Source organism: Telopea speciosissima, chromosome 10 (genome assembly GCF_018873765.1).
Source record: "Telopea speciosissima isolate NSW1024214 ecotype Mountain lineage chromosome 10, Tspe_v1, whole genome shotgun sequence".
Taxonomy (NCBI): domain Eukaryota; kingdom Viridiplantae; phylum Streptophyta; class Magnoliopsida; order Proteales; family Proteaceae; genus Telopea; species Telopea speciosissima.
The window spans coordinates 53,733,910-53,757,222 of NC_057925.1; the positions used below are offsets into that span (position 1 = coordinate 53,733,910).

Consider the following 23,313-nt stretch of genomic DNA (forward strand, 5'->3'; position numbering starts at 1 on the left):
ATGTGGCAAATTTGTGCTGAGGGAGTTGCTTCTGGTGAAGGTTTTCAGCGTAGAGGTGTTCCCATTGACCATAGTTGCTGTCGATGTGGGAGCGAGTTGGAAACTTGTAGTCATCTTCTGTTCGATTGCCCCTTCTCACGAGCAATGTGGTTTGGTAGCAATCTCAATTTTTTGATCCCGCATGACAACCCCGCTTTGCTGGCTTCTATTATTCAAGGTTGGGAGAGGTTTCATTTCCCATCAAAGGATAGATGAAAGGAAGTTCTGTGCCAAGTCTCCTTCATATGCTGGCACTTGTGGAAAGCCAAAAATGATTTCATTTTTAATGGTCTCCAACACTCTCTTGTTGCTGTTCTGCAGCAAGCTCAGAGAGCCTTTCAAGAATTTTGGGAAGTTGTCAACAGTCCTAAAAGGAATTTCCAGCCTTCTCAGTCTCGTTCTGAGTGGACGTCTTCTTGGAGTTGCCCTCCTCCTGAGTTCGCTGCTGTTCCGGTTGACTCTAAGAATGGTGGTATAGGTTCATTGCTCGAGACCAGTTTGGATCTCCCTCCTTCACGTGCTCAAAACCTGTCTTGATGTCCACTGTTTTGATGGGTGAGGCCCTTGCAGTTAGAGCCAGCCTTCAGTGCGCAATGGATGCTATTGTCCCAAAGGTCATTGTGGAGTCAAATAACTTCAATCTCATCAATATTCTCAACAATATTTCATCAACTTACCCCTTTGAGATTGCGGGTATTATCCAAGATATCCATTGCTTCTCTACGAATTTCCTTTGCTGTAATTTTGTGTATGTTCTAGGGAGATTAATAGCTTAGCCAACTCCTTAGCTGGGATGGCCTCGTCCATTACAAGCCGGACCAATTGGCCGTGTTCCTCTCCTTGGCTCTTGAATCTATGTAATCAGGAGCGCTTGGCTTCTACTTGTTCCCTTCAATAAATTTATTTCAACCAAAAAAAAAAAAAAAGAAAAAAGAAAAAGATAATAGATAAGGCTGCCAAACCACTCTATATTTATAGTATCATTCAATTGTCTCTTTCCCTCCTCACATTGTAATTCAAAGTCTCGCTTACAACCTTTTGAGTTTCATCGTTGGGTGGGGTAAAGTTATAGTCGGTCATTTTATTCTGCCATAGTGAATTCACCCTCTCTTGGTTTGCCAACGATCCAATAGATTTGATACTTGCTATCAAATCATGTAGCCTTTAATGTCCTTTGTCTTCCTCTTCAAGACTTGCTGTCTAGCAAGGCTCAAAACCTTAAACGTTTAGGGTCTTGGCCTTCACTTGACAAACTATTAATAGATAACACCTCAATGTCATTGCTGCTTCTCTTAGAACCTGCATTAATTACTACTGGTCCATCACCATCATCAACCATGCTATCACATGAAGAATCAATGTCTTCGATAATTTCTTCAACATTTGAATGAGAACCCTTCTGAGCTGGCTGATATACTAAATGGATCCCACACTTCTTCACCTGGATTGAATGCTCTAATCCGAAAGGATTCCCAGAAACAATATCTGGAAAATAACCCCAATATTGCTCTATTTCTACTGAAACCTCCACTTGATCACCACATTCCAAAGGGTTTTTGAACTCGGTATGTGGTATATGGCCAAACCAGATTTGATCTTGACGGGTTATTGGGGTTTCATGTTGATTTGGAGTGTAGGACCAACGGCGACCATTGGTTTTATTGCTAAAAGAAATTGAAGGAGCTGCAAGCACCTCATTACCTTCTACTTCAGCTGCAAAAATTGCACATACCGTCAAGCCTTGAATCTTAGAATCCAAAAGTTGAGGGACCTCAAAAGCTAATGAAGATCCGCTACTCTGATAGCTAAACCATTCTGGAACATCACTTCCAGTAAGGAAGATGTCAAACTGGCCAAATAGTCCCTGTTCCATGGAAATCATGAAGTTTAACAATAATTTCAATTTTGTGTTTAGCACGCTTTAGGAAGGAGAGAGAGAGAGAGAGCAACCTGGAGGAGGCTCTTCCTAACAATATCTGGCAATTTCTTGTATGGTGATTCTGAACTCTCTATTTCTGCAATCTCAACTTCCTTCTTGCTCTCAGTAAGCAACTTTGATGTGCAACCATCAGCAAACAGATTCCTTAAACTTGTTGGAAGGTCTGGAAGTGACTCAAGCTCTGTGCAGTTACGCATATAAAGAGTTCTAAGATGAGAAAGTTGACTTATGCTGGCTGGTAGACTACGGAAATTGTTGTTACTAAGATGTAATTCATGTAATGATGGTAGGTTCTCAAGATTAGGTAAGCATTCCAATGATTTGCAAGCTTCAATATTCAAGGTAGCTAAACTTGAGGGAAGATCATCTGGGAGAGATTGCAACCTTGTGCAGTCATTCAGCAAAACCATATAGAGCTTTGAAAGCAAACCCATGTTAACTGGCAATCTTTCCATTGATGTGCAACGTTTTGCTGTCAACATCACTAAACTTGATGGAAGCTCTGGGAGTAGTTCAAGCCTTGGGCAATTATTTAAAGTAAGGGATTCCAGATGAGATAGCTGTTTGATGCTGGCTGGTAGGCTACAGAAATTGTTTCCACTTAATTTCAAGGTTTGCAATGACAATAGGCTTCCAAAATCGTTTGGAATTGCAGCATCTGACAGATTGCAGTAGCCAAGATCTAGCTCTCTTAGGGAGTATAAACCAGAAAAAGAAGCCAACGGTGGTGGGATTATGAGATTAAGTGGTGGGGTTATGAGATTAGGACCCTTCTTTGGTGATCTCCATGATGAAAATAGTGAAGACCATGATCTTGAAAGAGGTCTTTTAGATCCACGTAAAGATAAGGTTTTGAGGTTTCTCAAACGTCTAATAGAAAGAGGTAATCCTGTTATAGCAGTTCCATCCACAAGAAGTTCCACTAAAGATTCCATATTCCCCAGATCTTCGGGCAAATTTGCAAGTTTTGAGCAGCCAGAGAGGACAAAATTTTCAAGGGATGTCAACTTACAAATGCTGCTTGGAAGATTTATAAGGTTGCTGCAGTCCTGAAGGTTCAGGAAACTCAGTTTATCAAGATACCCAATGGATTGGTGAACCTCATCCAATGTCTTGCAACTCTCAAGGATCAACCTCTCAAGATTTGGGAGCCCTAAGAAGTTGGGAGTTTTGATAAGACAATTACAATGACTGAGGTTAAGGACTTTCAAATTTTGGAGTAGCTGCAGCAGAGAAGAAGTATTAGTTTCCATTAAAATATAATTGAACAAAAGAAAGTAAAGAAAATAATTGCTAAATCATATAATACCTTGAATTCCTTCCAAACAATTTTAATGCGGCTATGTTGCATATCGAGATCAACGAGTTTATCAAAGCTAAAACTAGAAGGTATAGATGTCAAAGGGAATCCATGCCAACATAGCCATCTCAGCTCTTTAGGAAGAAGTTCATAACTTCCCATGAGTTGTACATAATTGATTTGGAGCAACCTTAGCTTCTGCATCTTTGTAAATACCTTAGTATTCAAAGGCACTTCAAATATTTGAGAAGAGTTATCTAGGATGAGGCCTTCAACTGCTTCTGTTCCCTGGTAACAAACAGTTTTTGATAATTAAATTGTAATGGCAAGACAATCAAGATTCATGTCATTAATAAATTGTCATCAGAGCTCCTATATTACCAAGGAAAGAGAGGAGGGGCCGTGGGGGACAGGAACCATCAAGCTCTATCCACATAAAATATAAATAAAAAACAAAAATTTGAGAAAATGGTTCCCACATACCCATTATTCTTTTGCCAAGGGACAGTTGATGTGACCATTCCAACCCTTGGATAGAAAGATCACGGTCCACATTAGCCACCCATCAAATTTCAGATCCTACTTCAATAAAAAATATACCTCCCTATATTGGCATGCATCCTCATGTATGTTCATGCATGCTCATGTATGTCCATGCATGCCTATGGTACTGCAAACACTACTGTTAACACTCACATAGCCTGGATTTTCAAATTTCTATTTTGACATGTGGAAAACTCCAATAGGGCTGAAACTTAACATGTCAGGGGTTTCCACAAAATTTGGACCCCAATACTATGTGCCATATGACAATTGTTGGCATTCAAAAAGGGCATGTGGGAAAGGGTTCCTACCACGGGCATGTAGGAATCGGGCTCCCTTATTTCTTTTTTCTTTTCCCAAACAAGGGCAAGGGGCAAGGGTATATTTCAAGGTTGATTATATGGCTAGATTCCAAAATAAAAATACACAAGATAGTGATTACAATTACATTTCAGTTATAAAAAAATCATTGCAATAAAATATTTATAAATTTCACTCTTACCTTATGTTTAGTCAATACATAATAGACATCCTCATGAAACCACAATCTGCTACGCTTTCCAGGCTCCTTTGGTGATTCTTCATGAATGATTTCTCTTCCCATATCTCGAAGTAGATGATGCATGCATAACTTCTTTTGATTATCAATTGCTATGAGAGACCTTTGGACAAGATCTTTAATTCCAATTTCTGGGAAGAAACCACAACCTTCAAGTATTCTACAGGCATCATCCTTATCCCTTCCAATAAAGAAGCATGCAATATCGAGGAATGTATCCTTTTGTGTATCATCTAGTCCATCAAAACTTATTCTCAATATCTTTTGAATCTGATTATGACGAATACTTTTTAATTTATTTAGGGTACTTTCCCATTCAGGTATGCTTCTTTTGCAAAACAAGGAAGAACCAATGACCTCAAGAGCTAATGGAAGGCCACCAACATATTTCACCACACTTTTTGAAAGCTCCATGTAATTTTCCAGTGGACTGTTTTTTCTAAAGGCATGACAGCTGAAAAGCTGAAGAGATTCAGAAAAACTCAATTCTGCAGCTTCAAATACTTCATCCACTTCTAATTGCTTTACCAGATCCTTATCTCTAGTGGTTACAATGATTTTACTTCCTGAGCCAAACCAATCAAATCTTCTACCTCCACAAAATGCATTAAACTGATACAGTTGATCTACATCATCAAGAATAATAAGAACCCTTTTACATCGAAGTCTTTCTTTGATAATGTTGACTCCTCTTGCAACATTGCTTATTTGCAGGTTTTTTTTCTGTAGGATATCAAAAAGAAGTTGTTCTTGCAAATGGACTAGACCATTAGGTTGTTCTGAAGATTCCCTAACATTTGCAAGAAAGCTGCTGCCTTCAAATTTGTCAAATATTACATTGTAAATGGCCTTAGCAATGGTTGTCTTACCCACTCCACCCATGCCCCAAATCCCAACAATGCTAACATCGTTTGACTCAAAATCTAGCAAATCATTTATCTTTGCCACACGAGAAGCAATCCCAACTGGATATTTGGCAACAAACAATGGTGTTTGATTTACTTTAGTTAAGATCTCTTCAACAATTTTCTGGATAAATTTTGACTCATGCCTGCGACCCAATTAACAAATAAAAACAGAGTGAGAAAAAATTGGCTTGAGATGATACATAAAAGAAAAAGAAAGAGGAGATTGCAATAAATTTGACGATGATGATATTTTTATTTGTTGCTAAAATAACATAAAAGGACATAAATCTATAATAATATGTTATTTTAAGTATGGGATTTTCTTATTGACACCTCTTAAGGTGTCAAATGATTGGTAATCTTACTTTTTTACTCTTTCAGCATAACACACCAATTTTTTCAATGAGGGTAAATACTGTCATTTCACATGTATACTTGAAAAATGTGCAAGACAATGACAGCTTTTGATAATAAAATATTGACGAATCACTTCCAAATTATTGCTGATAACCCATTTATATCCCTAACCTAAAGAACTTTTGGGAATAAGACAATGGGCAATGAAATGAAGATGTCAAGTTCTAAATACACCTATAGAGGTGTCAACTCCCTTTAAGGTACACATTATCATGATGAAAACCAACAAAAGAGTAAAAAAATTTAGCAAAAGAAAGATATAGCAATTTGTTTGGATTGGTTCTGTGACCATTTTACTGTTGAGATAATAAGATTTTGAGTTTAAATTTTTGAAATTAAGAAATAACAAGTTTACATTTTTAAAATTAAGAAATAACTTAGTGATAAACACTGTACGGTTATAGAAAAATTATATGTTATGAGGAAGATAATTAAGCAAGGGAAACTTTAAATTAACGAATTAAGGGAAAAGGAAAAGGTAAGTCACATAAGGGAAAAGCTAAAAATAAATAAAACAATACAAAATATGTAATATTTAAAAAAAAAAAAAAATTCATTTACATGATCCCCTGCAAGCTTGTCTACCCCTATTTGGTAGTGGATGATAGATAGCTCAAATTCAACCAATGAATAGGTAGGTCACATACTAGATTGGCTTTGTGATAAGTTTCAAGCCACACCTTAAGCACATGGACCAATATGAATAGAGCATTTTCCCTATGTTTTCTTTTTGCCCATTAAACCAAATTGCCCAAGATTAACCTCTCAACCAATTCTCAAAGTTTTACATTGGCATTGACAAAAAATTTCTGCTCTAAAACTTCCCTGTAAGCAGATAATCAATTGGACATCTAAACAAAATTGGGCAAGAACGGAATTGCCACAAGGCATATATTGAAGGCTATGTTGATAGGGAACATTTGTGACTTCTATATAAAATAAAATATAAATTTTGAAGTCCACCCAAATTCCAAACTTGCCATGTGGCAAACATGGACTGACATGGATGTGTCCATTTGAGGGCTTTAAACCCATCTCATTGTTAAGTTTCAGCCTAAATGAGCAAGGAAGTGGCTCAGAAGTCATTACGAAATTCCATGATTAAAGAACTGCCATCTTATTATAATGGAAACTGATGGCATTTTTGTCATTCTTTTGTAACTTTGCACTTGGTTTTGAGGCACTTTATTTACTTGCTTTGCGCTGATATCTGACCGGTGGAATGGATGTGACCTCTACCATATTGAACTTTAATAAAGGTGAGTACCAAAAAAAAAAAAGAACTTTAATAATGTTTACCCTCGGGTTGAATCCTAACTAGTCTACAACAACTAAGCCTTATCCCAACTAAATAGAGTCAACTACATGGATCCTTGCAAAGACAAAATAATAATAATAAAAATAGAAAAAAGAAATACGAAAGAGCACAACAGCATCAACAACTCATCAATAGCCCACCTAAATGGGGTCAGCTACATGGATCTTAGCCCTCCAAACAGCTCTATTAGAAGTCATACTTGGGCCAAGGCCTAAACTATACATATTTTTCCTTACTACTTCTCCTAGGGTCATTTTAGGCCTGCCCCTAGCTCTTTTAGCTCCTTCAATCAGAAATAAATCACTCTTCCGTACTAGTGCATCCCAAGGCCTTCAGTGAGCATGGCCATGCCACCTCAAACAACTTTCGCGGAGCTCATCCTGAATCAAGGCAACTCCCAAGTCAGCTCTAATCTGGTCATTCCTTACTTTATCCTTCCTAGTTCTGCCACACATCCATCTCAACATCCTCATCTTTGCTACATTAAGTTTATCTATAAGATGCTTCTTAACTGCCCAGCATTCCACCCCATACATCATAGCTGGCCATACGGGCATCCTATAGAATTTTCCTTTAAGCTTTAAAGGAATACGTTGTTCACACAATACTCCGAACACACTTCTTCACTTCAGCCATCCTATTTTAATTCTTTGAGCATCATCATCTTCTATATCGCCTTCTTTATTAACGATAGAGCCCATATATCTAAAATAGTCACTTTGAGGAATCTTCCCCTCTTCAATATTGACCACCTCCTTAACCGTCATTGTACAACTAAAGTTACACACCATCTATTCTATCTTTGTTCTACTTAACCTAAGACCTTTTGATTCCAAAGTTGATCTCCATAACTCTAACTTGGCGTTAATCCCCGCTTTAGTCTCATCTACCAACACATTATCGCCGATGAAAAGCATACACCAAGGAACCTCATCTTATATGTCTCTGGTTAAGTCATCCGTGATCAGTGCAAACATATAAAGGCTTCAGGCTGAGTCTTGATGTAGCCCAATAGGAATTGGGAATTCACTACCTTGGTCCCCCATAGTTCTTACACTAGTTACCACACCATCATAGATATCTTTAATTATGTCCACGTATTTACATGGCACTCTTCTCTTCTTCTATATATGCCAGATTAGCTTTCTAGGGACTGCCGTAGGCTTTTTCTAGGTCAATAAAGACCATATGAAGATCCTTCATTCTAACTAGTCTCTCGTAAATAAAAAGGTACATTAAGCAATAAATCCCTCTTTGTGTGTGTGTCTCTAGTATATGTTCTTAGAATCTATATGTTCATATAAAGCAAATGAAGATTCAGTGATCAAAATATACTGATTTGGAAGGTGTGAGCTAGTAAGGACGGGCACCCATCGTCGTCAGGTCTTGGGATTGAATCCTGCAGTCAACTGAGGGGAATGGGCTTGGGGTGTCAAGGGAAGGGAAAAGTAGTAAGCAGTAAAGCACCCCCCCCCCCCCCAAAAAAAAAAAAGGATTTTTTTTTCAGTCTGGAAAAACTAGATTTTCTGGATTGAGCTCCTCTCCAGGGAGCCCAGCACGCCCAGGGAGCATCCAGCCATTGGGTTGTGCCGCACACATCCCTAGGCATGCGCCGAGAGGATCCACATCCTCTACTTCCAAAATTTGTACTTCCATCCTACTTCCAGCAGTTGACAGTGTGCCACCGAGCCTCACCAACATCCAACGAATGATATTGAATGTATTCAAAATATTTTAAAAACATCATCAGATCCTATTTGAATCACATTGAACCCTAAATCAAACCCATCTAACTGGTTCGACTCATCAACCCAAACCCTTTTCACTCAAACTAAACCCAAACCTCTCATTTGCATCGTCTTCTTCCAACCTCTCGGCTGCTCTACTCCAAGGCTTCTCCACCGGATCTGCAACTGCGTTTTTCAAGTTGCGACGAAAGACGCGTCGTCAACCTCTTCTGCTCTTCTTCCTCCATCGTGACGAAAGCCCAAGGAAACATAGTATAACAATGATTTTAGGGTTTTAGGTGCTAGGTGATTTCCGGAAAAAAAAAAAGCAATGAATCATTCATCTACAAAAACAGAATAGTTGCTGCCGATTCATGAGAAATTTGTGTGTGTTCTTTTCTTAAATCTGAGAGAAAATGGTGGATTCTTTCCCGCTATTGATTTATTGAAAAGACTCAAAAACTAGAGCGACAAAATGAGTAGAAAGTTTAGATTAAAGATTTTACCTTTTCTGGAATTTTTCTCAGCCTTCAATTCGTGTTAAGCAAAAGACCCAATCAGTGAGAGAACAAACCTGTATTTTCTTATGGTTTTCTCTTTGAGTTTTAAGAAAACTTATGCTACTCATGGTTGATGTATTCCTAAATATGTTTCAAATAAGCCAATAGCAAGCACCCAACTTTGGAAGGATGAACACAGGGGCTCTGCCGTTCTCACTTGGCTCAAAACAGAGTTTTTGGATCGATGAATGTGAATGTGCCACTAACTTTGAAGATTGAAAGCATGAAGCTTTGTAATTGCAGAGAAACAATTTCTTCTTGCTTATTACGAGTTGTCATAGTTAAAATTTTTATTTGTACATGTAGACTGGATCGTTGCTCAACCAACACCCATATCATATCCCTTGTCAAGGAACTAGAGAGAGAGAGGGATTAGACTTTGCTTCTAATAAAGCAAAAGTACAAGAAAAAAAAATAGAGGGCCGGAACCTCTGTTATGACAAATGAAGGCGGAAGAAATGTTACATGATAACAGCAAGAGGGTTTTTTATCATATGCTTCATGTTCAAGATTCTCAGAGGTAGCAGAGCTCGTCTGAACACTGTGATCAAATTTGTGGAAGGCTAAGCCAAACCCGATCTGGTGGAAGCAGAGAAGAAGGGAGCGATGGAGAGGATTTGGGAATTTTCCGGATTTCTCCTAAACAATCTGAAACCTAGGCGCGGATGAGAGGTTTGGGTTTAGTTTGGGTGAACTTGGTTTGGGTTGATGAGCCGAACTGGTTAGATGGGTTTGGTTTGAGGTTCAATGTGGTTCAAACAAGAACTCATGATGTTTTCAAAATATTTTGAAAATATTCAATATCATCCGTTGGATGCTGGTGAGGCCAGGTGGATATTTTGAAAACATTCAATATCATCCGTTGGATGCTGGTGAGGCCAGGTGGCGCACTATAAGCTGCTGGAAGTAGGATGGAAGTACAAGTTTGGAAGTAGAGGATGTGGATCCGCGCCGAGATGTGTGCGGCACAGCCCAACCCTTGGATGCCCCCTAGGCACTCCCTGGGCGCTGAGCTCCTTGGAGAGGAGCCGGATCCAGATTTTCTCTAGTTTATCACCAAGTTTTGCCATTTGAAAGGGTGATGTGGCAATTTCGACCATATGGACATATAGGAGATGGTCTAGATTCAGTAGATTGTCCACTTGCTAAATTCAGACTGAACATCAATTGCATACCCTCCCATGTATACACATATTAGCTTGTATTTTTAGCCGTCCATTTCTTCTTAGAAAAGCTTCATCTTTTCACTTGACTTTTGGAGCTTAACTTCGTCACTTTTGGCCAGCTTCGTTTTGACCAAAACTTAACATGTGAGGGGGCTTACGGTCTATCTATCCACAAAATTTCAGCTCTATCCAATCTGCCACATGGAATATATTGGTGCTGGACTAGAGAGTCTCTCTATTCTTACCGGACTACACCCCCCCTCGGTGAAGTGTCTATGTATGTAACTAACTCTAGTATGTGTATCCCTATGCTATTTTTTTCCTGGTTGAAGTATCCATATGCTTACATCTAATCAATAAAATAGCTGGTTCATTACAAAAAACACAGAAGGTTCAAAAGCGGAACGACTAATATTGATTTGTTGTCATTGTCATGGCCTACCTCATTAAAAAAATGAATTGTTTCACTTTGACAGAGGACTCCAAACCTCAAAATTCAACTATGAACATGTCATATGAATCAATAGTTGTAAAAAATATTGAAACAAAAAAAAAAAGCCAATAACTTCTATAATCACATATTGGAGGTTACAGCACACTCATAATTTGGATTGTGTTTTGCCCATGAGACCTTCACTCAGGTAGGTGTGGAGTCCTCTGTTTCATCGACCACTCATGTCCATTGAAGTCTAACATGAAAAATATTCTCATGAATTGAGGGGAGTTCACTAAAACCCAGACAGTAATCTCTACCCATAAATACCACATAGATCACCCCAGTTAATTGAACGATCCTATCAGAAATCTGAACGATCTTGACTGGATCGGCCACTTTCCAAGGTTGACTCGCCAACTTTAAAAAACCAAAATGGCTCAACAGAGGTTCAAAACTAAAAAAAGTTCTCCCCAGTTTCTTGATTCAGCATTTCTGACGGACAAAATCAAATAAATCACAGAGAGTGATTTCAAAGTACGTACCCATTTGCAATGCTCCGCAACTCCCAGCCAGACAGATTCGCTGTATCAGTGAGAGCTTTCCTCCACCTTTGCACCTTCCCCGTATCCAACTTGAACCGAGTTTCATGCCTAGCAAATGCTTGCGCAAAGGTCCCACTCTGTTTCCGAACGTCCGACGGATCCACATCATAGAATACAGGCAGAACCGTTTGACCGATGGTTCTCTTGCATTCGAGGATCTTCAACAGCTCATCAAGACACCATATTGAAGAAGCATAGTTGCTGGAGAAAACTATTACTGCAATTCTTGATTCTTCAATTGCTTTCAGAACCTCCAAGGAGATATCTTCTCCCCTCCTGAGTTCATTCTCGTCTCTGAATGTGTGAATCCCGGCCCGGATCAAAGCGGCGTAGAGGTGGTCGGTGAAGCCCTTACGTGTGTCTTCACCGCTGAAGCTAACGAAGACGTCGTGGGTCCATGGACGGGGCATAAAGTCGGAAGAAGAGGGTTCTTCTTCCTGGGTATTCATTAGAGCCATGGATAAGCACAAAAGCTGGGTCGGATGGGGTAACTCTGTTTTGTCTCAGGGGAATGGGGAGAGCTTAGAAGGTGGGAATGAGATAGATTTTTGGAGGTTCAACACCAAGCAAGGCAGTCAGAAGAAATGGTTGGTGGATGGTGAAGTTCTCTTGGGTGATTTTCACTTTTTGAAACTCATAGAGTGCCAGACGAAGAAAAGAAGAGCACCACATCTTTTGACTTTATGGGACAAAACAACAGCTCGACAAGGAAGCTGATTTTCAACGCTTTTGCGTGTTTCTGAGCAAAGTTAGAATCGAGATTCTAAGCGACAATCTCTCTTCCCCCAATACTTGTACTATATTTACTCACTCCCCTGTTCTTTTTTTGTTTGGGTAGGATCAAACTTCCCATCCCCTGTTCAAACTTCAAAGTTTATTTTTTTATTCCCACCAAAGCAAGTTGGACATGCGATTTTTATGGATCCAGATCTTCTACGGCGCAGCTGCCCCTCCGGCTTGTGCTGCGTAGACAGAGGGTCACATGCAATAACCGCCTTATCCCTATTTGGGCAAGGCGCATGGGTAGGGGTAAGGCGATCATTATACACGGTCATGTGTTTGCGCAGCACAGGTGGGGCAGCACGCCGTAGAGGATCTATTTTCGATCTTTATCGCCTCCAGTTCCCTGCCCGGCCTAGTTCTCAAGTCTTCCTAACAAGGGGGCACAATGATCATCCTACCCCTACCCAAACACTCTACCTGGGTGGGATCCACACCCCCCTTATTAGAGGGACTGGGAAATTTTGCTGAGCAAGGAACTGGAGGAGATAATTTTCCAGCACTCTACTGCAACCCGCCGTCCATCTGAGCAAGCAGTTGTTCACAAACCCCGTCTTCAGTTGACCACTACTCATTGTCCATTGCATTCTTTTGATTATAGAAATGCTTAATTGTGTATTTTGCTTCCTAAGTTCATGAGAATGTATCACATTGCAACCTAGTGGTCGCAGGTTTAAGTCGGGAAACAACCTATCTATGAAGCAGGGGTAAGTTAGTGTACATTATGACCCTCCCCAAATCCTGCAATGAAGGGTAGGGTTTTAGTAATCGAGAATTGGATCGGGATTAGTCTTAGCATGTACCTATTTGAATTGCCTGAATCGGGCCAGATCTGATGGATTTGCCCTTGATTTTAGTAATCGAGAATTGAATCAGGATCGGTTCTTTGTAGTAGAGAATCTAGTTCGGCAAAAAAATCAAAGGCCAAGTGGAGTATAGGGAAAACTTTCTCCTTATTCAAAATATGAACCAACTTTAAAGTAAGAACCATTAATGGTAGTAATAGATCATTCAGTAAAGAAAATAGGAATCCGGGATAAGATGGAATTTATTTTCAATTTTCTTTATGAAGGAATGCTTCCTTGTTGAGGCATATATGAACACAACATCAAATTACAGGTTTGGTTTATGCATAAAAGACTCAGAATGGCAGCAGGGGAAAGGATCAAGGAGTGCTTATTCCGCAACTGGTAGTTGACGATGAGGTGCCCTGGTTGTAGCCATTGCCATCAGTGTCCTGCTTCTTGAAAGCACTCCAGTCCAGATCCAACCCTCCATTAGAACACTGGTCTACAATCCTCATCATTAGCTCAGCCGCAGTTCTAGTGTTGGTAAACTGCAACGAATTGTGAATTGCAACTTTAACTCATTAAATCTGTCATATATACAAGTGATATGAGTGATTTTTCCTGAAAACAGTTGGACCTGTTCAAGACTTGCAGTCTGGCAAGGTGCAAACCTTAAATGTTTAGGACCTTGGCCCTCACTTGAAAAGCCATCAATAGATCTCATCTCATTGTCATAGCGACTTTCTCTTAACCTGAATTGATTACTACTGGTCCATCACCATCATCAACACATGGAGAATCAATGTCTTGGACAATTTCTTCAACATTTGAATGAGAACCCTTCTGAGTTGGCTGGTGCCTGGTACACTAGATGGATCCCACACTTCTTCACCTGGATTGAATGCTCTAATCCGAAAGAATTCCCAGAAACAATATTTGGAAAATAGCCCCAATATTGCTCTATTTCTATTGAAATCTCCACTTGATCCCCACATTCCAAAGGATTCTTGAACTTGGTATGTGGGATATGGCCAAACCAGATTTGATCTTGACAGGTTATTGGGGTTTCATGTTGGTTCGCACTGTAGGACCAACGGCGACCATTGGTTTTATTGCTAAAAGAAATTGAAGGAGCTGCAAGCACCTCATTACCTTCTACTTCAGCTGCAAAAATAGCACATACCGTCAAGCCTTGTATCTTAGAATCCAAAACTTGAGGGACCTCAAAAGATAATGAAGATCCAATACTCTGATGGGTAACCCATTCTGGAACATCACTTCCGGTAAGGAAGAAGTCAAACTGGCCAAACAGTCCCTGTTCCATGGAAAATCATGAAGTTTAACAACAATTCCGATTTTGTGTTTAGCATGCTTTCTTGTGCATGTGTGTGCAGAAAAAGAGAGAGAGAGAGAGAGAGAGAGACCTGGAGGAGGCTCTTCCTAACAGTATCTGGCAATTTCTTGTATGGTGATTCTGAACTTTCCATTTCTGCAATCTCAACTTCCTTCTTGCTCTCAGTAAGCAACATTGATGTACAACCATCAGCAAACAGGTTCCTTAAACTTGTCGGAAGGTCTGGAAGTGACTCAACCTTTGTGCAATTACGCATAAAAAGAGTTTTAAGACTAGAAAGTTGACTTATGCTGGCTGGTAGACTACTGAAATTGTTGTTACTAAGATGTAATTCATTTAATGATGGTAGGTTCCCAAGATTAGGTAAACATTCCAATGATTTGCAAGCTTCTATATTCAAGGTACCTAAACTTGAAGGAAGATCATCAGGGAGAGACGGCAACCTCGTGCAGTCATTCAGCAAAACCATATAGAGCTTTGAAAGCAGACCCATGTTGACGGGCAATCTTTCCATTGATGTACAACATTTTGCTGTCAACATCACTAAACTTGATGGAAGCTCTGGAAGTAGTTCAAGTCTTGGACAATTATTTAAAGTAAGGAGCTCCAGATGAGATAGCTGATTGATGCTGGCTGGTAGGCTACAGAAATTGTTTCCACTTAATTTCAAGGTTTGCAATGACAATAGACTTCCAAAATCGTTTGGAATTGCACCATCTGACAGATTGCAGTAGCCAAGATTTAGCTCTCTTAGGGAGTATAAACCAGAAAAAGAAGCCAGTGGTCGGGTTATGAGATTAGAACCCTTCTTTGGTGATCTCCATGATGTAAATAGTGAATAACATGATCTTGAAATAGGTCCTTTAGATCCACGTAAAGATAAGGTTCTGAGGTTTCTCAAACATCTAATAGAAAGGGGTAATTCTGTTATAGCAGTACCATCCACAAGAAGTTCCATTAAAGATTCCATATTCCCCAGATCTTCGGGCAAATTTCCAAGTTTCGAGCAGCCAGAGAGGATAAAATTTTCAAGAGATGTCAACTTACAAATGCTGCTTGGAAGATTTATAAGGTTTTTGCAGTCCTGAAGATTCAGGAAAATCAGTTTCTCAAGATCCCCAATGGATTGGTGAACCTCAACCAATGTCTTGCAACTCTCAAGGATCAACCTCTCAAGATTTGGGAGCCCTAAGAAATTGGGAGTTTTGATGAGACAATTACAGTGACTGAGAAGGACTTTCAAATGTTGGAGCAGCTGCATCAGAGAAGAAGTATTAGTTTCCATTAAAATATAATTGATCAAAAGAAGGTAAAGAAAATAATACCTTGAATTCCTTCCAAACAATTTTAATGCAGCTATGTTGCATGTCGAGATCAATGAGTTTATTGAAGTTAAAACTAGAAGGTATAGATGTCAAAGGGAATCCATGCCAACATAGCCATCTCAGCTCTTTAGGAAGAAGTTCATAACTTCCCATGAGTTGTACATAATTGATTTGGAGCAACCTTAGCTTGTGCATCTTTGTAAATGCCTTAGTACTCAAAAGCACTTCAACTAGTTGAGAAGAATTATCTAGCATGAGGCCTTCAACAGCTTCTGTTCCCTGGTAACAAACAGATTTTGATAATTAAATTGTAATGGCAAGACAATCAAGATTCATGTCATTAATAACAGAAATTGGGTCATCAGACCTACATTACCGAGGAAAGAAGGGTGGGGGACAGGAGCCAACAAGCTCTATCCATATAAAACATAAATAAATAAACAAAAGTTTTGGAAAATGATTCCCACACGCCCACTATTCTTTCTCCATGTGACAGTTGAGGTGGCCACACATCAAATTTCAGATCCTAATTCTATCAAATACCTTCCCTGTGTTGTCATGCATCCTCATGTGTGTCCATGCATGCCTATGGTACTGCAATCACTACTGTTCAAGGTAGGTTATATGGCTAGATTCCAAAATAAAAATACACAAGATAGTGATAACAATTACTTTTCAGTTATAAAAAAATCATAGCAACAAAATATTTATAAATTTCACTCTTACCTTATGTTCAGTCAATACATAATAGACATCCTCATTAAACCATAATCTGCTACGCTTTCCTGGCTCCTTTGGTGATTCTTCATGAACGATTTCTCTTCCCATATCTCGAAGTAGATCATGCATGCACAGCTTCTTTTGATTATCAATTGTTATGAGAGCCCTTTGGACGAGATCTTTAATTCCAATTTCTGGGAAGAAACCACAACCATCAAGTATTCTACTGGCATCATCCTTATCCCTTCCAATAAAGAAGCATGCAATATCGAGGAATGTATCCTTTTGTGCATCATCTAGTGCATCAAAACTTATTCTCAATATCTTTTGAATCTGATTGTGATGAACACTTTTAAATTTATTTAAGGTACTTTCCCATTCAGGTATGCTTCTTTTGCAAAACAGGGAAGAACCAACGACCTCAAGAGCTAATGGAAGGCCGCCAACATATTTCAACACGCTTTTTGAAAGCTCCATGTAATTTTCTATTGGACTGTTTCTTCTGAAGGCATGACAGCTGAAAAGCTGAAGAGATTCAAAAAAACCTAATGCTTCAGCTTCAAATACTTCATCCACTTCAAATTGCTTTAACAGATCCTTATCTCTAGTGGTTACAATGATTTTACTTCCTGGGCCAAACCAATCAAATTTTCTAGCTCCACAAAATGCTTTAAGCTGATACAGTTGATCTACATCATCAAGAATAATGAGGACCCTTTTACATTGAAGTCTTTCTTTGATAATGTTGACTCCTCTTGCAACATTGCTTATTTGTAGGTTTTTTTCCTGTAGGATATCAAAAAGAAGTTGTTCTTGCAAATGAACTAGACCATTAGGTTGTTTTGAAGATTCCCTAACATTAGCAAGAAAACTGCTGCCTTCAAATTTGTGAAATATTACATTGTAAACGGCTTTAGCAATGGTTGTCTTACCCACTCCACCCATACCCCAAATCCCAACAATGCGAACATCATTTGACTCAAAATCTAGCAAATCATTTATCTTTGCCACACGAGAAGCTATACCAACTGGATATTTGGCAACAAACAATGGTGTTTGATTTACTTTAGTTAAGATCTCTTCAACAATTTTCTGGATGAATTTTAACTCATGCCTGCGACCCAATTAACAAATAGAAACAGAGTGAGACAAATTGGTTTGAGATGACACATAAAAGAAAAGGAAAGAGGAGAGTGCAGTAAATTTGATGATATTATTTTTGTTTATTGCCACAATAACATAAAAGGACATAAATCTGTAATAATTTGTTATTATAAGTATGGGATTTTCTTGACACCCCTTAAGGCAGCAAATGATTTGTAACCTTACTTTTTTACCCTTTTTAGTATAACACCATTTTTTCAATGAGGGTAAATACTGTCATTTCACATGTATACTTAAAAATGTGCAAGAAAATGACAGCTTTTGATAATGACATAATGATAAGAGGAAGGTATTCGTACACGGGAGATTCTCCCATCAACTCCATCAAATAAAGGGGACAAGGGTTTTTACGTCATTTTGGATTAGCATTTATGCCAATCTGACTGCATTTAATACAGGTCGTGCACATACATGGCCATGCATGAAAACTTTTGCCTAATGATAAATTACTTTCAAATTATTTCTGAATACCCTTTATACCCCTAACCTAAAGAACTATTGGGAATAAGACAAGGGGCAGTTAAATAAAGATGTCAAGTTCTAAATACACCTATAGAGGTGTCAACTCCTCTAAGTATACATAATGAAGATGAAAACCAACAACTACTCAGCCTAATCCCAACTAAATGGGGTCAACTACAGGGAACCTTGCAACGACAAGAGATTAATAAAAGAAGAAAGAAAAGAACATAACATCAATAACGACACAACTCAGCATTATTCTAACTAAATGTGATCAGCTACATGGATCTTTGCCCTTCAATCAGCCCTATTCGAGGTCATACTTGAAACAAGACCTAATCTATGCATGTCTTTCCTCACCAATTCTCCTAGGGTCATTTTAGACCTGCCCCTAGCTCTTTTAGTACCTTCAATCTAAACTAAGTCACTTTTCCGAACTGCAGCATCCGAAGACCTCCGTTGAACATGATCATGGCACCTCAGACGACTCTCTCAAAGCTAATCTTGAATCGGGGCAACTCCCAAATCAGCTCTAATATGATCATTCATTATTGTATCCTTCCTATTTTTGTAATACATCCATCACAACATCCTCATCTGTACAACACTTAGCTTGTCTGTATGGCGCTTCTTAACTGCCAACATGCTGCACCATACAACATAGTCGGTCACATCTCTCTAGACGCATCTCTCCACTTCATCCATCCTATTTTAATCCTTTGGGCAACATCATCCTCGATATCACCTTCTTTATGTACGATTGAGCCCAAATATCCAAAATTGTCACTTTGTGGGATCTCCTTCTCAGCAATATTCATCACCTTATTAACCATTCTAGTGTGGCTAAAGTTACACACACCATATTCTACATCTGTGTTCTACTTATCTTAAGACCTTTTGATTCTAAGGTAGATCTCCATAACTCCAACTCGGCATTAATCGCTGCCTTTGTTTCATCCTCTACAACAATATCATCAACAAAAAATATAAACCAAGGAACTTCATCTTGTATGTCTCTTGTTAAATCATCCATGATAATTGATAAGCGCAAACAAATAAGAGCTTAAGGCTGGCCCTTGGTCTAATTCAACTGTAATTGGGAATTCACTACCTTGACCCCCCACAGTTCTTACGCTAATCACTACACCATCATACATATCTTTAATAATATCCACATATCTACATGACACCCTTCTCTTCTCTAGTATTTGCTAGATTAACTCTATTAGGCTTTTCTTAGTCAATAAAGACCATATGAATTAGTCTCCGAGATAGTAGTTTCTTTCCTACCCACTATATATCTTTCCATGAGTCTCCTAAGAAGGAAAAAAGCTTCCATCGTGGATCTTCCTGGCACAAAACCAAATTGGTTCTCTAAGATAGTAGTTTCTTTTCTCAAGTGGGTTTCAATAATCCTCTCCCATAACTTCATTATATGACTCATTAGCTTTATGCCTCCATAATTATTGCAGCTTTGAATATCACCTTTATTTTTGTAAATCAGGACCACAATACTTCTCCATTCATTTGACATTTTCTTTGAGCTCATAATCTTGTTAAACAGTTTGGTTAGCCAAGATAAACCACAAATCCCTAGGGTCTTCTACACCTCTATTGGGACCTCGTTTGGGCCTGGAGCCTTGCCTATTTTCATCTTTCTTAAAGCTTATTTTACCATAGACACCCTAATTTTGCATATATATCTACGCAATGTGGTGTCAGGATGAGTACTACAGCCTTCTGGGGCCCTATTACCTGAAAAGTCTTCATTAAATAGGCTGTAGAAATAAGCCTTCCATCTCTCCTTAATGTCCTCATCTCTTACTAGTACTCTATCATCATCACTTTTAATACATCTAAAGTGGTCGAAATCCTACTCTTCCTTTCTCTCATTTTAGCTATCTTATTGATAGCTTTTTCTCCTTCCTTTGTGTTCAGATTATTATAAAAATCTTCATATTTCTTCGCCCTTGCTTTCAAACTAAGATGCCCAAGATTAATCTCTCAACCAATTCTCAAAGTTTTACAGTAGCATATTGGCAAAAAATTTCTACTCTAAGACTTACCATGTAAGCAGATAGTTAATTGGGAATCTAAACAAAATTGGTTAAGAACTAAAATTTTCACATGGCATATATTGAAGGCTATGTTGATGGGGAACATTTGTCCTAGAAAATATAACAGGATTTATATAGAAAATAAAATATAAATTTTAAAGTTCACTTGCATAGACAAACTTTTAAGGGTTCACCTAAGTTTCAAACTTTCCATGTAGTAAACATGGATTGACATGGATGTGTCCATTTGAGGGCTTCAAACCCATCTTATTGGTAAGTTTCAGCCCAACAAGGAAATAGCTCATAAGTTAATATGAAATTCCATTATTGAAAACTGCCATTTTATTATAATGGAACTGGTAGCATTTTTGTTATTCTTTTGTCACTTTGCACTTGGTTTTGAGGCACTTTATGTACTTGTTTTGTGCTGATATTTGACCGGTGGGATGGGTATGACCTCCTCCATCACATGAAGTTTAATAATATGCACCTTAGGGTTGAATCCTAACAAGGCTAGTAAATAAAAAGATATATTAGACAATAAAGCTTTCTCTATGTGTGTCTCTAGTATGTGTTCTTAGAATCTATATGTTCTTATAAAGCAAATGAAGATTCAGTTATCAAAATATACTGATTTGGAAGGTGTGAGGGGTTAAGGACTGGTACCCTTCGTCTCCAGGCCTTGGGATTTAATCCTACCGTCAACTCAGGGGGAGGGCTGGGGGTCTAAAGGGAGAGGGGGGAAAAAAAAGAGGAATTTTTTTTTTCTAGTCTGGAATGACAGTTTTCCTATAGTTTAGCACCAAGTTTTGCGACGTGAAAGGGTGATGTGGCAGTTTCGAATGTATGGATATAGGATTGTCCACTTCGTATACCCTCTCATGTATACACAAATTAGCTTGTACTTTTAGCCATCCATTTCTTTTCGGAAAATCTTCCTCTTTTCATTTGTTTTTTAGATCTTAATTTCATCACTTGGCTAACTCTGTTTTGACCGAAACTTGACATGTGAGGGGGCTTAGGGTGTATCCATCCATAAAATTTCAACTCTATCTAATCTGTCACATGGCAAATATAGGTGCTGAACAAGAGAAACTCTCTAGTCTTGCTGGACTAAAAAACCATTTAAAAAAAAATAGAAGTTCATGGTAGAACAACTACTGTTGATTTGTTGTCATTGTCATGGCCTGCCATATTAGAAAACATGGATTATTTCATTTGACAGAGGATTCCAAACCTCAATTTTCAACATTGAACATGCCATATGAATTAATAGCTGTAAAAAGTATTAAGGAAAAAAAAAGAGCCAATAATCACTATAATTACATATTGGAGGTTATAGCACACTCATAATTTGGATTATTTTGCCCATGAGAACTTCACTCAGGTAGGTGTGGCATCCTCTGTTTCATCGACCACTCATGTCCATTGAAGTCTAACATGAAAAATATCCTCATTAATTGAGGGCAGTTCACTAAAAACCCGAGACAGTAATCCCTACCCATAAATGCCACATAGAACACTCGAGCTAATTGAACGATCCAATCAGAAATCTGAAACGATCTTGACTGGATCGGTCACAAGTCTCAAGTTGACTCACCGAGTTTAAAAATCAAAACCTATCAACAGAGGTTTAAAACTCGAAAAGTTCTCCCATCAGTTTCTTGATTTAGCTTTGCTCATGATCAAAATAAAATAAATCACAGAGAGTGCTTTCAAAGTATGTACCCATTTGCAATGTTCTGCAACTCCCAGCCAGACAGATTCGCTGCTTCAGTGAGAACTTTCCTCCACCTTTGCACCTTCCCCATCTCCAACTTGAACCCATTTTCATGCTTAGCAAATGCTTGCGCAAAGGTCCCACTCTGTTTCCGAACTTCCAACGGAGACACATCATAGAAGATCGGCAGAACTGTTTGGCCGATTGTTCTCTTGCATTCAAGGATCTTCACCAGCTCATCAAGGCTGCATCTTGAAGAAGCATAGTTGCTCGAGAAAACTATAACTGCAATCCTTGATTCTTCAATGGCTTTCAGCATCTCCAAGGAGATATCTTCTCCCCTCCTGAGTTCAGTCTCGTCTCTGAATGTATGAATTCCGGCCCGGATCAAAGCGGCGTAGAGCCGGTCAGTGAAGCCTTTAGGTGAGTCTTCACCGCTGAAGTTTACGAAGACGTCGTGGGTCCATGCACGGAGGAGAAATTCGGAAGAAGAGGGTTCTTCTTGGGTATTCATTAGAGCCATGGATAAGCACAAAAGCTGGGTCTGATGGGGTAACTCTGTTTTGTCCCTGAGGAATTGGGAGAGCTTAGAAGGTGAGACTGAGATAGATTTGGAAGTTCAACACCAAGCAAGGCAACTCAGAAGAAATGGTTTGTTGATGGTGAAGTTCTCTTAGGTGATTTCACTTTTAAAACTCATAGAGTGCCATGAATGGAAGATCATGAAGAAAAGAAGAGCACCGGATATTTTGACTTTTTGGACTTGAACAATGACGAGGAAGCTGATTCTCAACGCTTTTGTTTAAGCTCCCCTGGTCAAAAATTTTTGTTTTTTCCTTTGGGAGCCGGAGGTGGTCGACCTTGGCCAACTAATTCCCCGAAGGCTCTAGCACGATCCTGCAATACACACGAACCGGGAGTTACTGAACCCCCCATGTTCACCAGAGAGTTTCCTCTCAGACGGTGACCCCAAGGGAGGAGGCACACTCAAAACCTTCCGCTTCCTTAGGCCTCGTCCCATTCCAATTATGCTGCCCCTTGGGGTTCAAAGTTTAATTTTTTATTCCTCCATCAAAGCAAACGTTCAGTTCTCTTCCCCCTAGTAATTATATATCCCTAAATTACCCTGCTCCTTTCCCCTCCCGCTGTTCCACAGGCGACAACCCCTTCTGATGGCACCCTACTTCTCAATGGTTCAAGCCGCTCCTTCTAATTTCAGGTGCATATTTCCTCCTCTTGATTTATCACTTGCTTAGTTTTTCTTCGATTTCCTCTACAATACCACCTTTGGGCAGGGTTTTAGTAATTGGTATTAGTATGGGTCCGTATTGGTCTAGATTGGACAAGTTTACCTTTGTTTTCTTTAAATTTATAATTTTTTTTTTTATATTTTTATCTTTGTTCGTATCTGTTGGTGAGATCGGATTGA

The 23,313-nt window shown here is 39.0% G+C and overlaps 2 protein-coding genes across 2 annotated transcripts; both read right to left on the reverse strand.

Moving 5' to 3' along the window:
- Positions 1 to 1,216: 1,216 nt before the first annotated feature.
- Positions 1,217 to 12,049, reverse strand: LOC122642395 (disease resistance protein RPV1-like). Its single transcript, XM_043835844.1, has 6 exons — positions 11,455 to 12,049; positions 4,324 to 5,431; positions 3,288 to 3,566; positions 2,735 to 3,201; positions 1,990 to 2,698; positions 1,217 to 1,903 (listed from the first exon to the last, which is right to left on the reverse strand). Exons 1-6 carry the CDS (start codon positions 11,970 to 11,972, stop codon positions 1,250 to 1,252), a joined length of 3,735 nt encoding a protein of 1,244 aa, XP_043691779.1. The 5' UTR covers positions 11,973 to 12,049; the 3' UTR covers positions 1,217 to 1,249.
- A 1,821-nt stretch (positions 12,050 to 13,870) lies between these two features.
- LOC122642396 (disease resistance protein RPV1-like) lies at positions 13,871 to 22,480 on the reverse strand. Its single transcript, XM_043835845.1, has 5 exons — positions 21,893 to 22,480; positions 16,488 to 17,595; positions 15,762 to 16,040; positions 14,507 to 15,691; positions 13,871 to 14,397 (listed from the first exon to the last, which is right to left on the reverse strand). The coding sequence occupies exons 1-5, from the start codon at positions 22,405 to 22,407 to the stop codon at positions 13,903 to 13,905; spliced, it is 3,582 nt and encodes a 1,193-aa protein (XP_043691780.1). The 5' UTR covers positions 22,408 to 22,480; the 3' UTR covers positions 13,871 to 13,902.
- Positions 22,481 to 23,313: the final 833 nt, after the last annotated feature.

Bases quoted from the DNA above. Each gene is read 5' to 3' on its own strand.
- LOC122642395 (XM_043835844.1), bottom strand. From the start codon at position 11,972: ATGGCTCTAATGAATACCCAGGAAGAAGAACCCTCTTCTTCCGACTTT. The intron at 3,202-3,287 runs GTATTATATGAT...TCTCTGCTGCAG, and splicing joins TTGTTTGGAAGGAATTCAAG to CTACTCCAAAATTTGAAAGT. The intron at 1,904-1,989 runs GTTGCTCTCTCT...TCCATGGAACAG, and splicing joins TTAGGAAGAGCCTCCTCCAG to GGACTATTTGGCCAGTTTGA.
- LOC122642396 (XM_043835845.1), bottom strand. From the start codon at position 22,407: ATGGCTCTAATGAATACCCAAGAAGAACCCTCTTCTTCCGAATTTCTC. The intron at 17,596-21,892 runs GTACATACTTTG...ATTGGGTCGCAG, and splicing joins TTGCAGAACATTGCAAATGG to GCATGAGTTAAAATTCATCC. The intron at 14,398-14,506 runs GTCTCTCTCTCT...TCCATGGAACAG, and splicing joins TTAGGAAGAGCCTCCTCCAG to GGACTGTTTGGCCAGTTTGA.